We start from the raw sequence: 22,503 nt of genomic DNA, 5'->3' as shown, positions 1-22,503 counted from the left end.
AGAGAATACGCTGTTCCCTACTGTCGCTGGAAATAAGAGAATTCATTGATCACTGTGAAGTTTGGCATTTTAGTATAAATAGTATGGGTGAGAAGGGATAATAGCAGAACTGTCTATTCTCTGATTATCCTGATGAACTATTGGTATGGGAATAGGAAGCTTCCCTGAAAGCTCTCCCCTGGACGTCTTTCCTCTTCCCTGTTTGCCTGTAAACTTCTTGGAAATAGATCCATCCCCACCTGTTTACGCTGCTTGGGTCTATGCAAGGTGAAAAGCAACGAAAAATCACCGTGTGCATGAGGAGAGGCCGCAGTTTGAGAGGGAAGGGGACTAGGAAACAAAATTGACTGTCCCATACACATTGATCCTACTGAGAAGTTCATACAGGAAAGAGGTGGAGAAGATAGAGATAATTTCCAGTGGCTGTGATGGAACCAAAAATCTTGTGCTAGATCAGTGAATGCCTTAATGGTGGCAGTGCCATTTAGAGTGATACAAATGGCATCCTCCATAGGTGTCCTTTAGTGTGATATCCTTTGTCTAACTTCCTCCTGGTTCATCTTATTTTCTAAGACTTATTCACCAACTTCCTGTCAAGTTTGGTTCCCTGATACCCTTCTAACAGCTTTTTCTTCATGTAACAGGAATTGGTCTTCCTCGCTCCCTGCCTTTACGTACTGGATTAAAAATTCTTGGTGTGTGGTTTTGAGTTTTATCTAAGACATAATAATGAACCTTAAAAATAAAAGAATAGCAAAAATATGAAAACTTACAAGTTAATCAATGTCAAGCAAAGGAAAAAACCTTTCTAGGGTAAAATGGATGAAAAAAACATTTTTAATTAATAAAAAGTTAGAGCTACTAAACACTATCAGGCTTGAACTTTTGTGTGATAAACAGCATTGAAATGTGAAGTGTGGAGTAAGTAGGCTTTCTTTAGAGAAAGTAACACCAACTTTCATTTATCTTAGAATGTAATAGATCAAATAAACAACAATTGAGGCTTTATTTGAATAGCAGTATGTTTTATTTACTAGATGTATGTCGAACTTTGTTCCAAATAGAGAATAGACATTCTTTTCAAATTCCTGTGAATTTTTAAAAAATTGTGTCTTGGGCTTTAAGGAGAATTTGAAGTTTTAAATTAGAGAAATTGAATTGTATAGGCCAATGTTTTTTGACTAAAATAATAAAACTAGATGTTCAAGCCAAATGATTATAACTACTTGGATGATGAAAACTGTGTCCTACTGGGATTTAAGCTTAAATTTAATACTGATTAGAGCTTAACAACAATGAGTACATGGCACGAAAAAACAGATGAGGTTAATATTCATTTAAACACGAGTTAGAGACCTTTACTTTGCTATCAGATCCCTAATAGAATTACAATAGTGGTTTTCTTAAATAGGTATTGGGTGTCAAGGACAAAGAAAACTGGAAAATTGATCACAGAAGTAAAACTTTGGAAGCTTGAAAGCAGAAGTGGTAACTAATTTTGTAGATCTGAGAAAACTGAATTTTCTGCCATTAGTGGGGGAGGCCTAGAATTGGTACTGTAGACCCTGGGATGCTTCAGAAATTGGTGGCTTCAGGTACTTTGAAAGAATTGCCCCAAAGCATATAATAACAAGTAAGCAATGCTTGTGGTACTAGGAAGGGGTTTCTTTCTTTGAGGTTTCTTCTCTGATATTCAAATGGAGGATTTCTGTATCTGAGAACTCTACACACAGCTTGGGTTCAGGGTGACATACTAAAAAAACAGAATTACATAGAAATCTACATGTTGAACCAGGAATCATCTCCAGCCTTTTTTTCTCTATTAGTTCTGAGAATACTGGGTGTCAGGCTCATAACCCCAAATGTGAGACTGGAAGATTAATCCTGTTATAGCAAACTAATGATCAGGAAAAAAAGACCAACAGATAATAACAGATGTAGATCCACCCAGGGAAATGGCCCAGATCGATCATCCTGCAGTGATACCTGCCCATTAATAACACAGGATTTCCAGACAGCTTTTATGTGTTTCATTTTAAGATATGACATTAAGGATCATTAAACATTTGAGGATAACGCCAGTATGAAAGAGGAGGAGATAGCAGCAATTCGAAACAAAACAAAACAAAAAAACTTAAGTTAGTGAAATACGTTTGAAAGTAAGATAATTGTATCTTTGAAACAAGAAAGGATGCTTGCTATAAAAAGGCAACCCTCAGAAAACAAAAGCTCTTAAACATTTAGAATATGAAATCGGAGGATTGGAAATACAGAATATGAGGTACTTAATAGAGGAGAAGTTTAGAATATTAAATTCTTGTAGAAGGTTGGAAGATAAAGTTGAGGAAATCTTCTGGAAAGTAGGACGAAAGATGTTAAAAGATAAGGAATTTAGAGGATCATACTTGGTGAGGTCAACATGAAAGATAAAAATTAGAGAATGGGAGAAAATGTGTGGAGGAAATTAATAATTGAACAAAAAACTTGGGTTTTCACATTGAAAGGCCTTACAGAATGCTCAGGATAATGATTGAAAAAACAACACATCGAAGTACATCATGATGAATATTCAGACACCAGAAATAAAAGGAAGATCCCAATAGCTTTCCTATATGGAGCATATAAAAGAGATTAGGAGTCAGTAACAATGGAATTGTTAATGGAATAATACCTTCAAAACTCTTGAAGGAAAGGTATTTACAAACCTAATTCTGTACCTTGCCAAGCTGTCAAGTGTGGGAGTAGGTTAAAATTATGAAGCATATGAGGTGGTTAGAATATTTCCTTCAACTGCACTGTATCTCAGGAAGTTACTAGAGGACATGGACTTTATCAAAATGATGAGTTAAGTAAAAAAGAGGAATTCTCCGGGAAATACAGTTTAGTGTAGGAGAGAAGTAAATACATACCTAAAAAGATGGTGAAGGGAGATCCAAGGAGGGTGGCTGTGCAGCAGGTCTGAAGAATGATCAGTTCAGATTGGGAGAAGAAGTAAAGAGGATCTAGATGGTATGTCTTTAGAAACACTTGTGTGCACGCGCACATGAAATGGGAGTTTTGTGATTTTGTTCAAAAGGGACATTTGTCTATAGTTTTCTTTTCCTGTGATGTCTTGGTTTTGGTATGAAAGTAATAATGACTTCATAAAATGAATTAGGAAATGTTCGTTCCTGTTCTATTTTGGGGAAGGTTTGAGAAGGATTGGTGTCAATTCTTTAAACATTTGGTTTAGGGACGCCTGGGTGGCGCAGTTGGTTAAGCGTCTGCCTTTGGCTCAAGTCATGATCCCAGGGTTCTGGGATCAAGTCCCGTGTCAGGGTCCCTGCTTAGCAGGGAGTCTCCTTCCTCTCCACCTCTTGCTCATTCGCTCTCAAATTTAAAAAAGAACAAACATTTGATGTAAAGGTAGATTGCACCAGAGAATCCATCTAATCCGGTTTTATTTTTGGTAAATTTTTCCATTACCTAATCCCTTTAATTTCATTACTTAATCTCTTGAATTACTAAATCTCAAAGTAATTTTCATTACTTAATCTCTTTAAAGGTCTATTTAGAATTTCTGCCTCTTCTTGATTGAATTTCAGTAGTTTTTTTCTAGAAGTTTGTCCATTTTAGGTTAATTTGTTACTATACAGTTGTTCCTAGTGTTCCCATATAATCCTTTTTATTTCTTACTATAACGCCAGTAGTAATGATCCTTTTATCATTCTTTTTTTTTTTTTTTTTTTTAAGATTTTGTTTATTTATTCGACAGAGATAGAGACAGCCAGAGAGAGAGGGAACACAAGCAGGGGGAGTGGGAGAGGAAGAAGCAGGCTCATAGCAGAGGAGCCTGACGCGGGGCTCGATCCCATAACGCGGGGATCACGCCCTGAGCCGAAGGCAGACGCTTAACCGCTATGCCACCCAGGCGCCCCCCTTTTATCATTCTTGATTGTAATAATTTGTCTTTTTTTCTTGGCCCACCCTCACTGGAGGTTTGTAAATTTCATTGATACTTTCAAGGAACCAACTTTTGATTTCATTGATTTTTCTGTTCTCAGTTTCATTCATTTAAGCTGTAATCGTAATTATTTTCTTTATCTGCCTGTGTTGGGTTTAGTTTTCTCTTTTTCTGGTTTTTAAGGTCAAAGGTTAGGTTATTGAATTGAGATCTTTTTAAATGTAGGCATATATAGCTATAAATTTCCATTTAAACATTGCTTTTACTTCATCATTTAAATTTTTGTGTGTTGTGCTTTTGTTATAATTTTAACATATTTTATAATTTTCCTGTGTGATTTCTTTGATCTATTGGTTATTTGGGAGTTGGTTGCTTAATTTCCACATATGAATTTCCCATATTTCTTCTGTAACTGCTTTCTAGTTTGATTCCCTTGTGTTTGGAGAGCATACTTTCTATGATTTTATTCCCTTAAAATTTTTGAAACTTGTATAAAGCATAATATATGCTCTGTATTGGAGAATGTTCAATGTATACTTAAGAAGAAAGTGTTCTGCTGTTTTGAGTGGTGTATTCTGTAGTTGTATGTTAAGTCTAGTTAATTTATAGAGTTGAAGTGTTGCATTTCCTTGCGTTTTTTTTGTCTGGTTCTATCCATTATTGAAAGTAAGGTATATGTCTCCAACTATTTTTATTTATTTGTTTTTATCTGTTGTCTGTTTTTCCTTTCAACTTTATATGTTTCTGTTTCGTATATTTTGAGTCTTTATTTTAGGAGTATATATGTTTATAGTTGATCTGTAATTTTTGATGAATTGATCCTTTTATTATTATAAAATGTCCTTCTTTGTCCCAGTAACACTTTTTTTCTTTAATGTCTATTGTGTCTGATAAGAGTATAGCTACTCCAGCTGTCTTTTGGTTACAGATTGCTTTGTATATCTTTTTCCATCCTTTTACTTTCAGTTTATTTCAGTGTCTTTGAACCTACAGTGTATCTCTTTTAGGTAACATCTAATTGGATTGTGTTTTTTTACCCATTTTGTCAGTCACTGGTTTTTTTTTATTGGAATGCCCGATTAATTTGCATTTAATATAGTTACTGATAAGGGAGGATGTATGTCTGCTATTTTGTTGTTTTCTGTGTCTTGAGATTTTTTTTCTGATGTTCCTGTATTCCTCCACTATTGCTTTCCTTTGTACTAAATAGATTATTTTCTTATACCATTTAAATCCCTTGTTGTTGTTGTTTTTCACTATATATATTTTTTTCATTGTGGTTGTCCTGGGGCTTGCAGTTAATAACTTATTTCAGCCTAGTTCAGATTAATATCAGTTTCAACAATATACAATAATTTTGCCTCTGTATAGCTCCATTCCTTCTCCTTCCTTTGTGCTTTTGTCATGCAAATTGTCTCTGTATGTCTTTTAAATCAGGTAGAAAAAAGAGGTTACAAAATTAAAAATTATACTGTCTTTTATATTTACCTATCTAGTTACCTTTACTGTGCTCTTTATTCTTCAGGTGGATTCAAATTACTGTCTAGTGTCCTTTCATTTCAGCCTTTAGTATTTCTTGTATAGCAGGTCTTCTGGCAACCAGTTCTGTCAGTTTTTGCTTATCTGTGAATGTTTTAACTTCACTTTCGTTTTTGAAAAGTAACGAATTCTTGGTTGACGGTATTGCTTTTTCCGTACTTCGAATATGTCTTTCTGTTTGCCTTTTGGCTTCCATGGTTTCTGATGAGAAATTAACTATTAATTTTATGGAGGATCTCTATATGTGACAAGGCACTTATCTGTTGGCTTCTTTCAGGATTCTGTTTTTTGAGTTTATAGTAGTTCTTGAGCTTTTTGGGTGTTAGAGTAATATTTTTCATTAGATTTAGGGGAATTTTCAATGATTATTCAGATATTGTTTCTGCGCCTTTCCCTCCTTTCTTTCTGGGACTCCCATTATGTGTATGTTGGCATGCTTAATGGTGTCCCTCAGGTATCTTAGACTCCTCTTTTTTTCCCCTTCTACATTTGTTTTTCTTTCTGTTTTCAGAGTAGATAATCTCGATCTTCAGATCCACTGATTTCTTTCTTCTGCCTGCTCATATCTGCTGCTGAAAATTCTAGTGAATTTCTAATTTTATTTAAAGTTTTTTACTTTTCAACTCCATTTCTATTTCATTCTTTTTCATGATTTTTTTCTCTGTTTTCTGTTCATGGGACATCCATCTCATACTTTCCTTTATTTAGTTAGATTTCCTTTAGGTCTTTGAACGTGTTTAAAGTAAGTGATTTTTGAATATTGCCTAGTAAGTCTAATTTCTTGTGTTTCCTCAGATAGTTTCTATTGACTGCTTTTTGTTCATTTTCCCATGTGTATGAGCCATTCTTCCTCATATATTTATAAGTCTTTTCATTTTTTTTTTGAAAACTACATTTTAAATAAGGTGGCAGCTTTGATAATCAGATTCTCCCCTTCCCAGTGCTTGTTGTTGTTACTGTTTGTTGTTTGTTCATTGATCTAATAAACATTTTTTTTAAACGAATTCTGTAAAATCTGTATTCTTTATCATGGGTGGCCTCTGAAGTTTCTGTTCAATTAGCTTAGTGGTCTAATAATTCGACAGAGATGTCCTTAAATGTCTGAAATCCCCCAGTCTCAACATTCAGAAGGGAATTTTATAACTTTGCCTTACTCTTCACTTCCTGCTTGTGCAGAGCCTCTGGTTAGCAAGAGGTGAGTGCTTAGGGCCTTCTCAGGCCTTTCCTGAGCATATGCACATCCCTTTGCTTACATGTAACCATGTAGATTCTCAGAAATATATTGCAGCTTTTCTCAACACCCAGTTTTTCTCTTTAAGCTCTTTTGGTTAGCCTGTTGCTTGCCTCAGCTCTTATCCACTGCCTTGGTCAGCTGCAGTATGAAACAATTGCCTCTGATAGTTTTTTACAAACACCCTTGGGGAAAAGTTTTGCTTGTTTTGTTTTTGCATTGGTTGAATTCTGAGGTCAAATTAAGATAACTTTGGGAGTGGGGTCTTCCAAGAAGCCACCAAACATGTCAAATAATGACAGTTTTCTGGGAATGTAGTGGAGGTGATCTCATCATCTTCTACACACCCCACCCCCAATATAGCTGCCAGGCTATTAGATTTCACCAGGTTTGTGGACTGTTGAGTTTTAAGGCTACTATAGAGCTGGAGTGGGAGGATGGGAATAGGGCAAAATAAAATGCCACAAAGTTTGCTGGTCTTAATCAAGATTTAGGCATCTTTCTTGAATAAGTTCTCCCCAGATTGCAGCAAGATTCTGGTTAATGTCTCACTTGGAAAATGTTGACCTTTTTTTTTTTTTTTTTTTTGGCCATTGTTCCTGTTGGTTTAATGGAAATGATGTTTTTCAAATGTCCTTATTTTGATATTTTTGCTATGTCTTACTGTTGAGTTTTGAGAGTTGTATTTTAGAGTCTTGTTATGTAGTTTGCAAACGTTTTCTCCACTCTGTCACTTGTTTTTTAATCCTCTTAACAGGATCTTTCACAAAGTAAATAAAAGATTTTTGTTTTGATGAAGTCCACTTTATCAGTTTTTTTCTTTTATGGATCACGCTTTTGGTGTTTTTTCTAAGAATTCTTTTTCTAGTCTACATCCCAATGATTTTTTTTTCAATCTTTTGCAGGACTAATAATTTTACATTTAACATTTAAATCTATAATCCATTTAAAATTAATATTGGTATAGAGTGTGAGATTTACGTTGGTATTCTTTTTTTTCTCTCTGTATTCAGTTGCTCCAGCACCAGTTGTTGAAAAGACCTTTTTTTCTCCATTGAATTGCTTTTACACTTTTGTGAAAAAGTCAGCTAGCCATCCTCATGTAGGGCTTTGAGGAGGTTATAGAAAATATAGAACAAATACTAGAGAGTTAATTCATTTTCTTATGTAGGAGGCAATTAGATCCAAAATGAAAGACTGGTATAACCAAATTGTTTCAAAATTGGGTGGGGGAGGGATGGTTAGAGAGGAGGTGGTGGGTAGTGCTGGTTTTCATAACAAGCTTTAGTTGATTCTTAAAATAGACATTTGTATAATTTTAGTTAAAAACGAAATACTGTAGGGTAATGCCAGTCCTTAGGGGAAAATTTAAAACCTTCAATGTCTATATTTTTAGTTTTGAAATGTATTTAATGTGGAAAAAATACTCAGAATAATACATGGTAAAAAAAAATGTACAACTTCAGAATTCAAAAGCTCATACTTGCTTAACCAACCCCTAGTCAAAAATTAAAACATTGCCAGTTCCTCCACTCTGTTTCCTTCCAGTCAAACCTACCCCTCTGTCCTTGGGAAGCCACCATCTAACCTTTTATAGTAGTCACCTTTTTGTTTTATATTTTTACTACTTTTTGAACTATATATTTTTTCCTATTAATGAAATTTATGTAAATGGATCATGGCCTTTCCACCATTGTTTGTGAGATTCATGCCTATTTTTGCATGTAACTATAAAATTCATTCAACTTCATGGCTGTGCAGGCATACCTCATTTTATTGCACTTTGCTTTGTTGAGCTTTGCAAATAGTGGTTTTTGTTTGTTTTTGTTTTGTTTTTACAGATTTAAGGTTTGTGGCAACTTTGTATCTAGAAAGTCTATTGGCGCCATTTTTCCAACAGCATTTGCTCACTTCATGTCTTTTTTGTCACAGTTTGGTAATTCTTGCAACATTTCAAACTTTTTAATTATATTTCTGGTGGTGATCTGTGATCAGTGATTGTTGATGCTACTATTATAATTGTTCTGGGATGCCACAAACCATAGCCATATAAGATGGCAAACTTCATAGATGTGTGTGTTCTGACTGCTCCACTGACTGGCTGTTCCCCTTTCTCTCTCCTTTGACTTGGGCCTCCCTATTCTCTGAGACACAATATTGAAATTAGGCCAGTTAATAACCCTATAATGGCTTCTAAGTTTTTAAATTAAAGGAGGAGATGTATGTCTCTCACTTTAAATCAGAAGGTAGAAATGATTAAGCTTAGTAAGGAAGGCATGACAAAGGCTGAGATAAGGCCAAAGGCTAGGCCTCTTGCATCAGTTAGTCAAGGTGTGAATGCAAAGGAAAAGTTCTTGAAGGAAATTAAAAGTGCTACACCACTGAACACATGAATGACAAGAAAGTAAAACAGCCTTATTGCTGATGTGGAGAAAGTTTCAGTGGTCTGAATAGAAGATCAAACCAGCCAGAACATCCCCTTAAGCCATAGCCTAATCCAGAGCAATAGGCCCTAACTTTCTTCAATTCTGTGAAGGCTAAGAGAGGTAAGAAGGCTGCAGGAGAACTGTTTGAAGCTAGCAGAGTTTGGTTTACAAGGTTTAAGGAAAGAAACCTTTTTTAGAACATAAAAGGGCAAGATGAAGCAGCAAGTGATGATGTAGAAGCTGCAGCGTTATTCAGAAGGTATCTGGCTAAGGTAATTGACAAAGGTGGCTGCACTAAACAACAGATTTTCAGTGTAGACGAAGCAGCCCTATATTAGAAGATGCCACCTAGGACTATCATAGTTAGGAAAAGCCAGTGCCTGGCTTCAAACTTCAAAGGGCTGGCCGACTCTTGTTGGGGGCTCATGCAGCTGGTGCCTTTAAGTTGTTGAAGCCAGTGCTCATTTACCATTCTAAAAATCTTAGGGACCTTAAGAATTGCACTAAATCTACTCTGCCTGTGCTGTATAAATGGAATAACAAAGCCTGGTTGATAGCATATCTTTTTATAACATGTCTCACTGATTATTTTAAACCTATTGTTAAAACTTACTTGGATAAAAAAATTCCCTTGTAAATGTTACTACTCACTGACAATGCACTTGATCAAGAGCTCTGACAAAAATGTACAGTGAGGTGAATGTTGGTTTCATAGGTATGAACCAGCATCCATTCTGCAGCCCATGGATCAAGGAGTAAATTCAACTTTCAAGTCGTCTTATTTAAGAAGTACATTTTGTAAGACTGTAACTGAAATAGATAGTGACTCCTCTGATAGATCTGGACCAAGTAAATCGAAAACCTGAATTCGCCATTCTAGATGCCATTAAGAGCGTTCGTAAGTCGTGAGAAGCAGTCAAAATAAAAACATGAACAGGAATTTGGAAGAAGTTGAATTCAACCCTCATAGATGATTTGGAGGGGTTCAGGACTTCAGTGGAGGCAGTAACTGTAGATGTGGAAACAGCGAGAGAACTAGACCTAGAAGTGGAGCTTGAAGATGTGACTGAATGGCTGCAATCTCAAAGCTTGAACCGATGAAGAGTTGCTTCATTGGGATGAGCTAAGAAAGTGCTTTCTTCAGATGGAATCTACTCCTGGTGTTGTTGCTGTGAAGACTGTTGAAATGACAACAAAGGATGTACATATTACGTACACAGTTTATAGAGCAGCAGCAGGCTTTGAGAGGATTTGGCTCCAATTTTCAAAGAAGTTCTACTCTGGGTAAAATGTTACCAAATAGCATCACATGCTACAGAGAAATCGTTCATGAAAGGAAGAATCAATAGATATGGCAAACTTCATTGTGGTCTTATTTTAAGAAATTGCCACAACCACCCTAATCTTCACGAATCACCACCCTGATTAGTCAGCAGCCATCAGCATTGAGGCAAGACCAGCAAAAAGATTATGACTTGCTGATAACCCAGAAAGTGGTTAGCATTTTTTAGCAACAAAATATTTTAAAATTAAGGTATGTACTTTTTAAAAGACATACTGCTATTGTATACTTAATAGACTATGGTATAGTATAAACACAACTTTTATATGCACTGGGAAACCAGAAAATTCATTTGACTTGCTTTATTACAATTTTGCTTTATTGCAGCAGTCTGGAACTGAACCCACACTATTTCTGAGATGTGCCTATACAGTATGGTACATTATATGAATAGCCCACAATTTATTCATTCTGTTACTGATGGAAATTTGGATTGTTTCTACTTTTTAGGCTTTCATGAATAATGTTGCTATGTATTTCCTTGTACGTGTCTCCTAGTGCACACATGCACACATTTATGTTTAGTAAATATCTAGTTTAATAGCTTAGTTTTAGAGTTTATGTTTAAGAAGATATTGAAAACTTTTTTCTGAGTGCTTTGTAATAATTTATAATCTCATCAGCACTTTTGCACTTCATCTTTAACATCTTCACCAACATTTTGTATTGTTAATCTTTAATTTTAGCAATTTTAGTGGATGTGTAGTGGTTTTATTTCTCATTTCCCTGATTCCAAATGTGATTGTACCTTTTTATATATTTATTTGCCAAATTTTATAAATACTTTGTGTATATTTGAAAAGAATGTGTGTTCTGCAGGTTTTGGGGTACCGTATTTATATGTGTCAAGTCAGTTTTGTTAAGCATGTTGTTTAAAACTTCTGCATCCCCCCACAATTAAATTGCAGCATGTTGGTTCAATTAGAGATGTGTTAAAATCTGTTATTGTGGATTTATCTTTCTTGTGTTGCTGCCCATTTTTGCAGATTTAGAATTGTTCAAGTTTTCTGATGAGTTGAACATTTTATCATCATTTCTCGTCTGTGGTAATGCTCTTTGCTTTGCAGTCTATCTTAATAACAATGTAGCTACATGGACCTTATAGTTAGTGTTTGGGTGATTCATTTTCTCCCCCCAACCTTTATTTTAAGTTTTTCTGTGCCCTTTTGTTTCAGAATTGCTTTATGTATCCACCATGTCATTGTTTGTCTTTCAATCTGATCTAACACTGCATCTTTTCATTATAAAGTTTATTTAGAATTTCATGTGATTATTGATGTATTGGGGCTTAAATGTACAGTCTGATGTGCTTTCTATTTATTCTGTTATGTTCTTTTTCTCACCTTTCTTGCTGTCTTTTTGGATTAAGTATTTTTATTCTCTCCTTCCCCCATCTTTTTTTTTTTTTAACTCTGTTTTGTCTGCTAGCCAAAATCTCATTTTTATCTGAAAGTATCTTTTTTTATTCACCTTCATTTTGAAGGATAGTATCACTGGATATAGAAGGTGTTGCTCTAGTATGTCCCATTTTTTCTGATGATGTCAACCATTACTTGTATTGTCATTTCCTACATGTAGCCATTTTTCTCTGGCCACTCTTGCTTCAGCCTTTAACAGCCTGAGTATGATACATGTGTAGAAATGGTTCTTTGTGTTTATCCTACTTGGGTTTGTTGAGATTCTTGGATCTGTAAATTAATGTCTATCATCTGAAATGTTTTTGGTTATTATTTCTTCAACAAACATTTTGAACCTTTTTTATTCTTCTCTTCTGTTGCATCTTGTACATCAGTGTTGAGTTGGGTTATATTTATGTTGGACTGCCTGATATTGTCCTGCTGGTCTCTGAGATTGTTAATTTTTCTTCATTCATTTTACTTTCTGTTCTCTGGACAGTTTTATTGCCATATTTCAAGCTCACTAATTCTTTGCCACCTCTAATAACCCCCTTCAGTTGAATTTTTTATTTCAGTTATTTTACCTTTCAGCTTTTTCATGATTTCTATCAATTCTTTGAATGTTTTTTTTTTAAATGTTTGTAATGTAGTTAGAATTGCTGCTTTGAATTCTTTATATGCTAACCCTAACGTTGAGGGTACTCAGGATCAATATTGATTGACCCCTCCTTTTTTCCTGAGTATAGATCACAGTGTACTGTTTCTTTGTGTAGTTTTGCTTGAAAACTGGACATTATGAATTGTTTTAGTGACTCTGGTTTCTATTAATGTTCTTCTGGGAATTCTTGATTGAAATTTATAGTCTGATTTTGATGCTTGCCCTGTGATTTTCTTGCTTCTAGGGATTCCAGTAATATCCATCTGTTCTCCTGGGCTTGGGTTCTGTCCCCTGGCACTTTAGCCTTATAAGACTTCAGCTTCCTGTTGCCCAAACTCTGCACACTTGAGAAATGCACCCTGTTGAAAAGGAATCAACAATAGTACAGCTTTGTTTTTCAACTGTAAAAATACTGACTTCTGCTAACTTTTTCCCCTTGATCCCTTCAGTTGTTCTCTCTGCATACATAGTTTATCAGTCATCCAGTGATTCGGGCAAAGTTTATACAGAGAAATTTTGTTTGACTGCTTCTCTGGTTCTCTTACTGCCATGTTCTTTCATTTAAATTTCCATTTAAATTTTCAGCTGCCTTTCCAGGCTTAAATTCTGAGCCCTATGGTAATATCTTTTTCCAGAGATGATTTTTATTTGCTTGTGCCACACCTGGGGTCTCCAGCAGTCTGGGATTACTTTAATTAAATTTTAGGGATTGAGTTTTTTTTTTTTTTTTTATTTGCTCAGCTAAATGCCTTTAGGTAGGGCTGCAGTACATGCAAAGACTTGTTTACTTCTGGCTCACTAGAGTTTAGTCCTTTGGGTCTCAGCTCAAATAGTGGACCATTTAATATGGTCCCCACTATTTCTAAACCTTGCATTCTCCTTTTGATTCTGTTAGCTCTGTAATAATGTCAGAAATACTGATCAGTTTCTCAGCTGCCTCATCTGGATTAGCAAAAACCCCCAGGGCAAATCATCCTTGGGTGCTGGGTTGTTTTTTGGTTTTTGGTTTTTAAGATTTTATTTATTTACTTGAGAGAGAGAGAGAGAGCGCCAGGGAGCATGGGTGGGGTGGAAGGACAGAGAGAGGGAGAAGCAGACTCTCTACTGAGCGGGGGGCCCGATACAGGGCTCAGTCCTAGGATCCCAGGATCGTGACCTGAGCCGAAGGCAGTCACTTAACCAACTGAGCCACCCAGGCACCCCAGGGTGCTGAGTTTGTATCTGTAGGTTTCTATCCTGTCTTAGATCCTGGCCTCGTCATTCTTTACTGTTGTGTTAGCTTTTTGGTGCCTTTAGATTGATGGTTTTAATATTTTTTTCAGTTTCTCTAGTAGGTTTCAGTAGGAGAATTGATAAGTATTTACTGTTCTGCTGTTAACTGCAATTATTGGAGGCATGTTTGGATTGATAGGTGCATATGATATTATTGTAATAATGTTTATATCTCGTGGCTTAGGTTTTTTTCTATGGTGGTTTCATTCCTAAGTATGTTAGGAGGTGGCAGAGATGGCTACTGGCTGCTCTGACATACATAATTCTTATAGCTGTTATTTCTGCTGTAGAGTATACCTTTCCTAGTACTTGCAGACATCCTGAGGAGGATTTTTAATTTCCCGCTGTCGCCTATGTTCTCATCCATGAACAAATTACTGTGGCTACCTGAAGAATTCTCATCAGCCTGGGTGTCACTTGTTCATCCCTCAGTTCAAGGCCCTATGATTGGTATCACTTTAACAGTTGAGTAAGAGTGTTTCATTAATTGGCAGTCAGAGTGCTCTTAACATAGATAGGAAAAGGAATGTTAGGTAAGATAGCAGATTACTTTATAATAGTTTTCTTAGATTTTTGGAAGATCTTGAAAAATTTCATTGTATGGTTGAATCTAGTAAAACTGTCTAGCAACAATTTCACACAATAATAGTTGAGTGGTAACATTACTTATAAAGATGATTTTGCTCAGTTTATATCTCTTGAGATAGACAAACTGACAAGATGGTTTTGTAGAGTCACTGCTAATAAAACAGTAAAATAGGCATATCTCTTTTTTCCCTTTCCCTGCCCTTTAACTCTAGGCTTCCTTTTAAGAAAGACCCATAGAATGCAACGCATGTCAGTTTGTCAATTCTGAGTTAGACCTCAAGAGACCTTGTATGCTTCTACTCTTAGAATACTGCCACCACCATAAGAACGAGCCCAGTCTAATCTGCTGGAGGAAACAAGATAGACCATCCTAGAGAATCCAGCCAAGAGCAGCAAAGCCACCCTCCTGAACTGCTGCTAAATGCAGACTCATAAATGAGACCAGCCAAGACCAGAAATACTGCCTAGCTGACTCACAGACTTGTTTTCACAATAAATGTGTTTCAAACCACCAAGTTTTAGAGTAGTTTGTTACACAGTAATAGCTAACTGATACAACTCTATCCTAAAGATACCATATTAAATTATTCTTATCCCTGTAAGAGTTATTTTAGATTAACAGTTGGTCTAGATCTTAATTAAGGAAGCCTAGAGTTAAAGGGTAGGGAAAAACACTCTGCCTCTTGATGGGCAAAACTGAAAAGCCTCATTGCTAAGTGCATGGATAATGGAGTATAGAATTGGGGCTATTTTTGGGGCACCTGGGTGGCTCAGTTGTTAAGCGTCTGCCTTCAGCTCAGGGCGTGATCCTGGCGTTCTGGGATCGAGCCCCACATCAGGCTTCTCCGCTGGGAGCCTGCTTCTTCCTTTCCCACTCCCCCTGCTTGTGTTCCCTCTCTCGCTGGCTGGCCATCGCTGTCAAAGGAAAGGAAAGGGAAGGAAAGAAGGAAGAAAGAAAAGAAAGGTAGGAAGGAAAGAAAGAAAAGGAATAGGGGCGCCTGGGTGGCACAACGGTTAAGCGTCTGCCTTCGGCTCAGGGCGTGATCCCGGCATTATGGGATCAAGCCCCGCATCAGGCTCCTCTGCTATGAGCCTGCTTCTTCCTCTCCCACTCCCCCTGATTGTGTTCCCTCTCTCACTGGCTGTCTCTATCTCTGTCAAATAAATAAATAAAATCTTTAAAAAAAAAAAAGAAAGAAAAGGAATAAATTGGGGCTATCTTTGCAGACATTTTTGATTCATGCTGTAAAATTAATTTCTATGTTTGTTCTAGGTTTATTTTATTATATATTTATATTTCAGTAGGAATTGTGTGTGAGTATAGAAGTTGAGGCAAGTGTAAATTGAATACGTCAATCTGTGTGAAGGTCCAGATGACTCTAGTTATACTTGTTTTGTAGGCTATATCTGATGACATTTTGGAAGCATCGTTCATGCGTTGGATTACCAATTGTAGAGTAATTGTAGTACCAGTGGTAGGTGTTGAAAGATGATTCATTTCTGTGCTTGTTCTCTTTTGGTTATAAATGACAGTATTCTTTTTGTGCTCATTATTATTACTTTAACTTCTTTCATTTGAGATTTTGTTATTTTCCCATTTATTAATATTTTCATATTGTGATCTTAAGCAGATTTATTATATTGGCATAAAATAAATCTTATGTTTTATGCGTATAATTTGAATACATTCGATATCTTGTATACACCCATGAAACCATCACCACAATCAAGATAATAAACATATCCTTTACCCTCAAAACTTTCCTTGTGCCCCTTTTTAATTCTTTTCATACTTATTGCTCCTCCCCTTATGCAGTATATAATCTTTTTGTCTACATTTTTTTCACTCAACATATTTTCAGGTTCATCCACATTGCATGTGTCATTAGTTCATTCTTTCTTATTCCATTATAAAGCTATAATGTAAGGGTTCACATGTTCATGGATGTTTTTTCCTTCTGCTTTTGGCTATTACAAATAAAGGTGAACATTTGTATATAAGTTTTTATATGAACATATGCTTTAATTTCTTTGGGTAAATACCTAGGAGGGTGGAAATAACTGGATCATACATGTAGTAGGTGTATATTTGACACTTTAAGAAATGGTGAAACTTTTTACAAAGTAGTTGTACCATTTATCTTCCTGTATGAGTGTATGAGAGTTTCAGTTCCTTCACACATTTACCACCATGTGGTATGGTTGGTCTTATTAATTTGAGCCATTCTCATAGTTGTATGGTGATAACTCGTGGCTCAAGTTTGTACTTTTCTTGTACAAGTGATAGTGAGTGTATTTTCAGGTACTTACCATTCTTGTATCTTTGGTGAAAGATTCCGCCAAAAGATTTGTTGCTTCAGATCTTCTGCCCATTTTGTGATTGGGTGGTTTTGTTTTAATTGAAGTTATAAAAATGGATTTATTGACAAATAATTGACATGTAGTGAAATACACATATTTAAAGTGTACAGAATAAGTTTTGAGGTATGTATACACTTAGAAAGCTATCACCCCACAAACAAGATACTGAATACATTTATCACACCTGAAAGTTTCCTCATGCCACTTTGATTCTTCCCTTCTGAGCCACATTTCCCTTTTGGGTCTCTCTTTCAAAAGCATTTAGTCGAGGGTTACTTTAGTCAGTGCTACCTGAATTAAGAGGTTTTCCACTCTGTCTGAAGAAAACAGGTCTTATTTTTGGCTTTGTATGAGACTAGGGCAGTAATCCTTGTCATCCTTTTGAGTGGCTCTTTCCTCAGTCTTGGACTTGTTTTAATAATAGTGGATGTTCTCGCTCTGTGAAGTTGTCTTCTCTCTAGTACTCTGCCCTGCAGCCCCTAGCTGTCTTAGCGTTGGACTTCCAATTCAGTCTCTTCAACTCAGGGAAACCACCAGATTCTGCCTGGATATCCCATCCCCAGGTGAGAGTCTGTGGTAAGTTGGGATTGTTGGAGGGTTTACCTCATCTGTTTCCCTTCTCTTAGGGTTCACCCTCTGTATTTGCCTGTTTAATACCCCAAAACTGTCATTTCATAGATAGTACTGATTTTTTAGGCTTTTCAGTTGGAGGGCAAACGCAATCCCTGTTAATCCATTTTGGCCCTTGTATGTATTTTTTCTTGGTACTTAATTTATTTTTTAAATAGTGTTAAAAAAAAACATTAAATTTACTGTCTTAACGATTTTTAGTGTACAGTTCAGTAGCGTTAAGGATATTCACATTGTTGTGCAGCAGATCTGTAAAACTTTTTATTTTGCAAAACTGAAACTCTGTACCCATTAAACTCTAATTTTATCACCCCCTCACTTTTGGCCCTTGGGTAACAACCTTTTTACTTTTTTTTCTGTGATTTTGACTACTATAAATACTTCATGTGAGTGGAATCATACAGTGTTTGTCCTTTGTGATTGGCTTATTTTACTTAGCACAATGTTGTCAAGGTTCACCCTTAATGTGGCTTGTGATTGGATTTCCTTATTTTTAAAGGCTGCATAGTATTCCATTCCAGTGTTCCGTGTATATACTGCATTTCCTTTATCTATTCCTCTGTCGATGAACTTTCAGCTTGCCCCTGCCACTTGGCTATTGTGAATAATGCTGCAATGGGCATGGGTATGTAAATCTGTCTTTGAGATCCTACTTAAAGGTCTCTTGGATATATAGCAAGACTCGGATTTCTGGATCCTAGGGCAATTCTATTTTTAATTTTTTTAAAGCTTTATTTATTCATTTGAGAGAGAGAGAGAGTGCATGTGTGCAAACTGGGGGAGGGGCAGAGGGAGAGGAAGAGGGGAAGCAGACTCCCTGCTGAGTGGGGAGCCTCACATGGGGCTTGATCTCACCACCCTGAGATTCTGACCTAAGCTGAAACCAAAAGTCAGACACTTAACCAACTGAGCCACCCAGACACCCCTGTAAATGAGATTTTTATAATTTTGTTTTCTGGTTTCGTCATTGTTATTATACAGAAATGCAAATGATCTTCACATGCTGATATTCTGAAATTTTGCTTAAATCATTTATTAGAGTTTTTGTTTTTTTTTAGGATCTTTAAGACTTTCTACCTAAAAAAATCATGTTATCTGCAAACAGATAATTTTACTTCTTCCTTTCCACTTTGGAGATCATATGTTTCTTTTTTCCTATCTGTTTACCCTGACTAGTACTTCAGTAACATGTTGAATAGAAGTAGCAAGAGTCGGTATTCTTGGGGTGTAATTGCATTTGATCCCCAGAGAGTCAAACCAGGTCACTGTAAACACTATATTTTTTAAAGGGGAATTTATAATGAAGTTTGGTAGAAAGTACTTTTTAAATCCATGCCTAAAAAGTATAATATAATTAGGAGGCTAGAAGGCCAAGATTAGGGTGTTCGGTTTATTTGAGGCTTCTCTCTTCAAGATGGCTATTTTCTTTCGTGGCATTTCCTCTGTGCATGTATCCCTTGTGTTTTTTTTTTCTTATAAGGACACCATTCATATGGGATTAGGGCCCCATCCTTATGTCCTTATTTAACCTCAGTTAACCTTTTTGAAGGCCCTTTCTCCAAATGCAGTCACATTGGGAACTAGGGCTTCAACATATGAACAAATCAGTTCATAACACCTTTTATGTAGTGCATCTGGTTTATTTCCTAGAGAGCCTGCTAGCATCAGTTTATTCATTTCTTGTTGTTCTAACAAATTATCACAAACTAGGTGGCTTTAAACAACAAACGTACTGTCTGACAGTTCTGAAAGCCAGGAGTCTGAAATCAGTATCACTGGACAGAAATCAAGGTGTCAGCAGGGTTATTCTCTCCAGAAATTCTAGGGTAGGATCCATCCCTTGCCTCTCAATTCTGGTGGCTACTGACATTCCTGACTATGGCTATAATCCTCAAGGCCAGTGTTTTCAAATCTCTCTACTCTGTCTTCACGTTCTTTGTGTATAGTCAAATTTCCCCATCTCCCTCTTTATAAGAATACATGTGATTGTACTTAGGGCCCACCCAGATAATCCAGGATTATCTCTCCATCTCACAATTTTTAACTTAATCACATTTGTAAAGACTTTTCTTTTGGGGAAAGGGGTCATATAAGGTAATATTTACAGGTTCTGGGGATTAGGATGTGGATTCTCTTGCAGGGCCGTTTTTTTTCATCCCATCACACTCAGCAATTCATAGTAGACTTTTAACTTTGATTTATAGTTTAGTTTGTAATAGGTCACAGTATCCAGTTCTGGGTAGGTAAAGATTGGTGGCAGTGGGTGACCGAGAGAATATTCTCATTTCTTCTAGACGTTATGTAGAAAACACCAGGTCTGCGGTTCTTAGTGTGTGGTCCTGGAAATAGCATCACCTTAGGAACTTATTAGAAATGCAGATCATTGGGTTCTAACTTAGAATTACTGAATCAGGAACTCTGAGGGTGTGGGCTAGCAGTCTGTATAACAAGCCCTCCAGGTGATGCTGATGTGTGCTAAAGTTTGAGAAACACTTTGCTAGGTTGTTGACATTATTAGTACTAAGACTATATTCACCTTCTTCTCTAGCTCTTTTCTGCTTAAGTCTAATACTTCAGTGAGTCTAGGATTTATAGTCCACAAACTTTGTTTTCTGTAGGGATGCAAACATTGAATACCAAAATCTTGGTATTGATGATCAATGAAATTAATTAAATCACTCTATAAAAGTTTGTACCGAGGTGATTTTTATCAGTTGTCTTTTTACTTAGATGTAGTTGTTTCATGAAATAACGTTACTGGATTCAGAAGTGATGTGAATTCTTTTTCTCTAGTTTGGAAATGTGAATTAAACTCATTAGCCTGAATTTTACTTACTTGTCTTCTGTATCCCTATGTACATTTTGGATACAACACAAAATTTCTAATCTTCAAGTCAGCCTACATTGTTTTACTTTTTTTTTTTTTAATAACTATAGTTTTTTTTTTTTAAAGATTTTATTTATTCATTTGACAGAGATAGAGACAGGCAGCAAGAGAGGGAACACAAGCAGAGGGAGTGGGAGAGGAAGAAGCAGGCTCATAGCAGAGGAGCCTGATGTGGGGCTCGATCCCATAACGCCGGATCACGCCCTGAGCCGAAGGCAGACGCTTAACTGCTGTGCCACCCAGGCGCCCCTGTTTTACTTTTACTATGTGCCACCCAGTGAAAATGCTGAAATTAGATGAATGAATTCTTGTCCTCCATGTGTCCCTACTGTAGTTCAGAAAACACATAAGTAAACAGTTGATATAGAGCTATCACCAGTTGCTATAGCAATTGAGAAACACCACAGCTGAAGAAATTGAAGAAGGATCTTTCAGGGTGACTAAGCTAAATATTGCAAAACTAATTAAAAAAAAAGGTGTTAGCAAAGTTAAAGAGAGAAGGTAAGTATAGGTTACCATGTGAAGCAGTGGGAAAGCTGAGAAGGCATGGGGGCTGTTCTGGGAGTTGAAGGGATTTAGTACTAGAAACCTTGAGTGAATGGGAGAGTAGAGATTGGGGATAATGGTAAGGATAAGATCATTGATGAGTACTGTTAAAGGACTTGAAGCATAGATGTGACATCCTGAGGATAGCCATTGCAAAATGATAACTGACATGATTCTGGGAAGTTTGAGATGATAGTCTGGAAATAGAATAGTTGCAGGAATCTAGGTGAGAATGGCAGTAGGTATGGTGGTGCCATTTTTTGTGAATAAGAATTCAGAAGAATAACAAGCAAGTTTCAGGTTGGGGAAGGAGATGTGTAGAGTACAGGATAAGACATACTAAGTTTTCAGATTTTGTGGAATGTGATAAAAGTTAGGGGTAGGTAATTTTTCAGGTCAATTTTCAGTGGAATGTTGGGGTAGTTGTTACATTATACTAGATCGTGAATTAAATTGAGGAAGCAGGAGAGTATCCATACATACTGTCCTCTAGAATAATGGTCCCTGGCATTTAGTAAGTATTTAATCATTGTTAGCCATTATTATATTTACTATTAGTGTATACTTTTATGCCATCTCATACTGTATTATTTTTCTTCAGCTTCTTGGTGTACTGTTTGGTATATATTTAATAGTATTAGATAAACATCTAGAAGTATGTGTTTTATTAACAAGTACCGATTTTAATTGCTGTACTATTAAAATTAATAAAAACAAGTTATTGTAAATTTTTTGAAAGAGAACTAGAAAGTTTAAGTTTCTCATTTGAATAGATTATTGTTCATAAAAAAAATGGTACTTAGCAAGTTTCCTAAAAGTTAAAATGGTCATGTTTTAGTTGAACCACTTATTTGGATACATGTTATGTCAAAATAATTTGATTTGCAGTTTTTAATTTCAAAGAATAAGTGAATCGTAGATGTACTTATTCATACAGGACACAAAAACTAAATGATGGTCTCTACATGTATTCTTTCAGGTTTGAGTTAATTTCGAATGAGATTGCTTTTGCAACGAGATGTTAATAAGACAAAATCTAGGTAAGTAGAAGACTACTTTGTTAAATGTTACATATCAAAGTAGGAATAATACAAAAAACTTATGTTTTAAAAATGTGCCTTCATGTTCAGAATTAATGAGTTTTTCAATAAAATTTTGAAATATGAAGAATTGACTTTGATGTCCTTGCTCCAGTTGATTTGGTGGGAGTAACGATAGAGTCATCAAATTGTGGAACTAAATTTTTAGTTTTCCTTCTTTTATGTTGAGTTTACTTAGGTATGTAGTTTCCCGTGACTATTAAACATGTTAGAAAATGGAGTTGGTGTTTGGTTTAGCTATTCAGAAACCAGTTCAGTAAGAGATTTGCTGGATGCTTCAATGTTCTCTTAGTGGATTATATATAGTGCTTGAGTAGTTTTTGCCTTTGCGAATTTTACTTTCTTATTTCTATTAATGAAGCACGTCTATAAATTGATTAAATTTGCCAAATTGTGACTTCTTTATGTTAATATAATGTTCAGAATTATAAATGATTGTTTCACTATTTTTCTTATGAGTGTCTCTACTGAATGACTTTTCTAATTTAGCATTCTGATTTGTTTTAATTTTTCTAAGACTGTTGACTTTCCGGAAATTGAATTATGACCATGTACGTTTTGGGTTTGATATGTGAAAGAAGGG

The 22,503-nt window shown here is 35.9% G+C and overlaps 1 protein-coding gene across 11 annotated transcripts in view; it reads left to right on the top strand.

Annotated features, from left to right (window-relative positions):
• The window catches only part of ZNF644 (zinc finger protein 644), a 122,497-nt gene that overhangs the window by 11,676 nt on the left and 88,318 nt on the right, over positions 1-22,503 (top strand). For all 11 annotated transcript variants that reach the window (XM_034653858.1, XM_034653859.1, XM_034653863.1 and 8 more), the window contains one exon: positions 21,800-21,860. Coding sequence is in view for 10 of the 11 variants with exons in the window: in XM_034653859.1 (XP_034509750.1) it covers positions 21,817-21,860 (44 nt within the window). In the remaining variant the exon portion in view is untranslated. The remainder of the gene's footprint in view (positions 1-21,799; positions 21,861-22,503) is intronic.

Source organism: Ailuropoda melanoleuca, chromosome 2 (genome assembly GCF_002007445.2).
Source record: "Ailuropoda melanoleuca isolate Jingjing chromosome 2, ASM200744v2, whole genome shotgun sequence".
NCBI classification, from domain to species: Eukaryota; Metazoa; Chordata; class Mammalia; order Carnivora; family Ursidae; genus Ailuropoda; species Ailuropoda melanoleuca.
The sequence above is the reverse complement of the archived record's forward strand: the minus strand, read 5'-3'. Positions and strand labels throughout refer to the sequence as shown.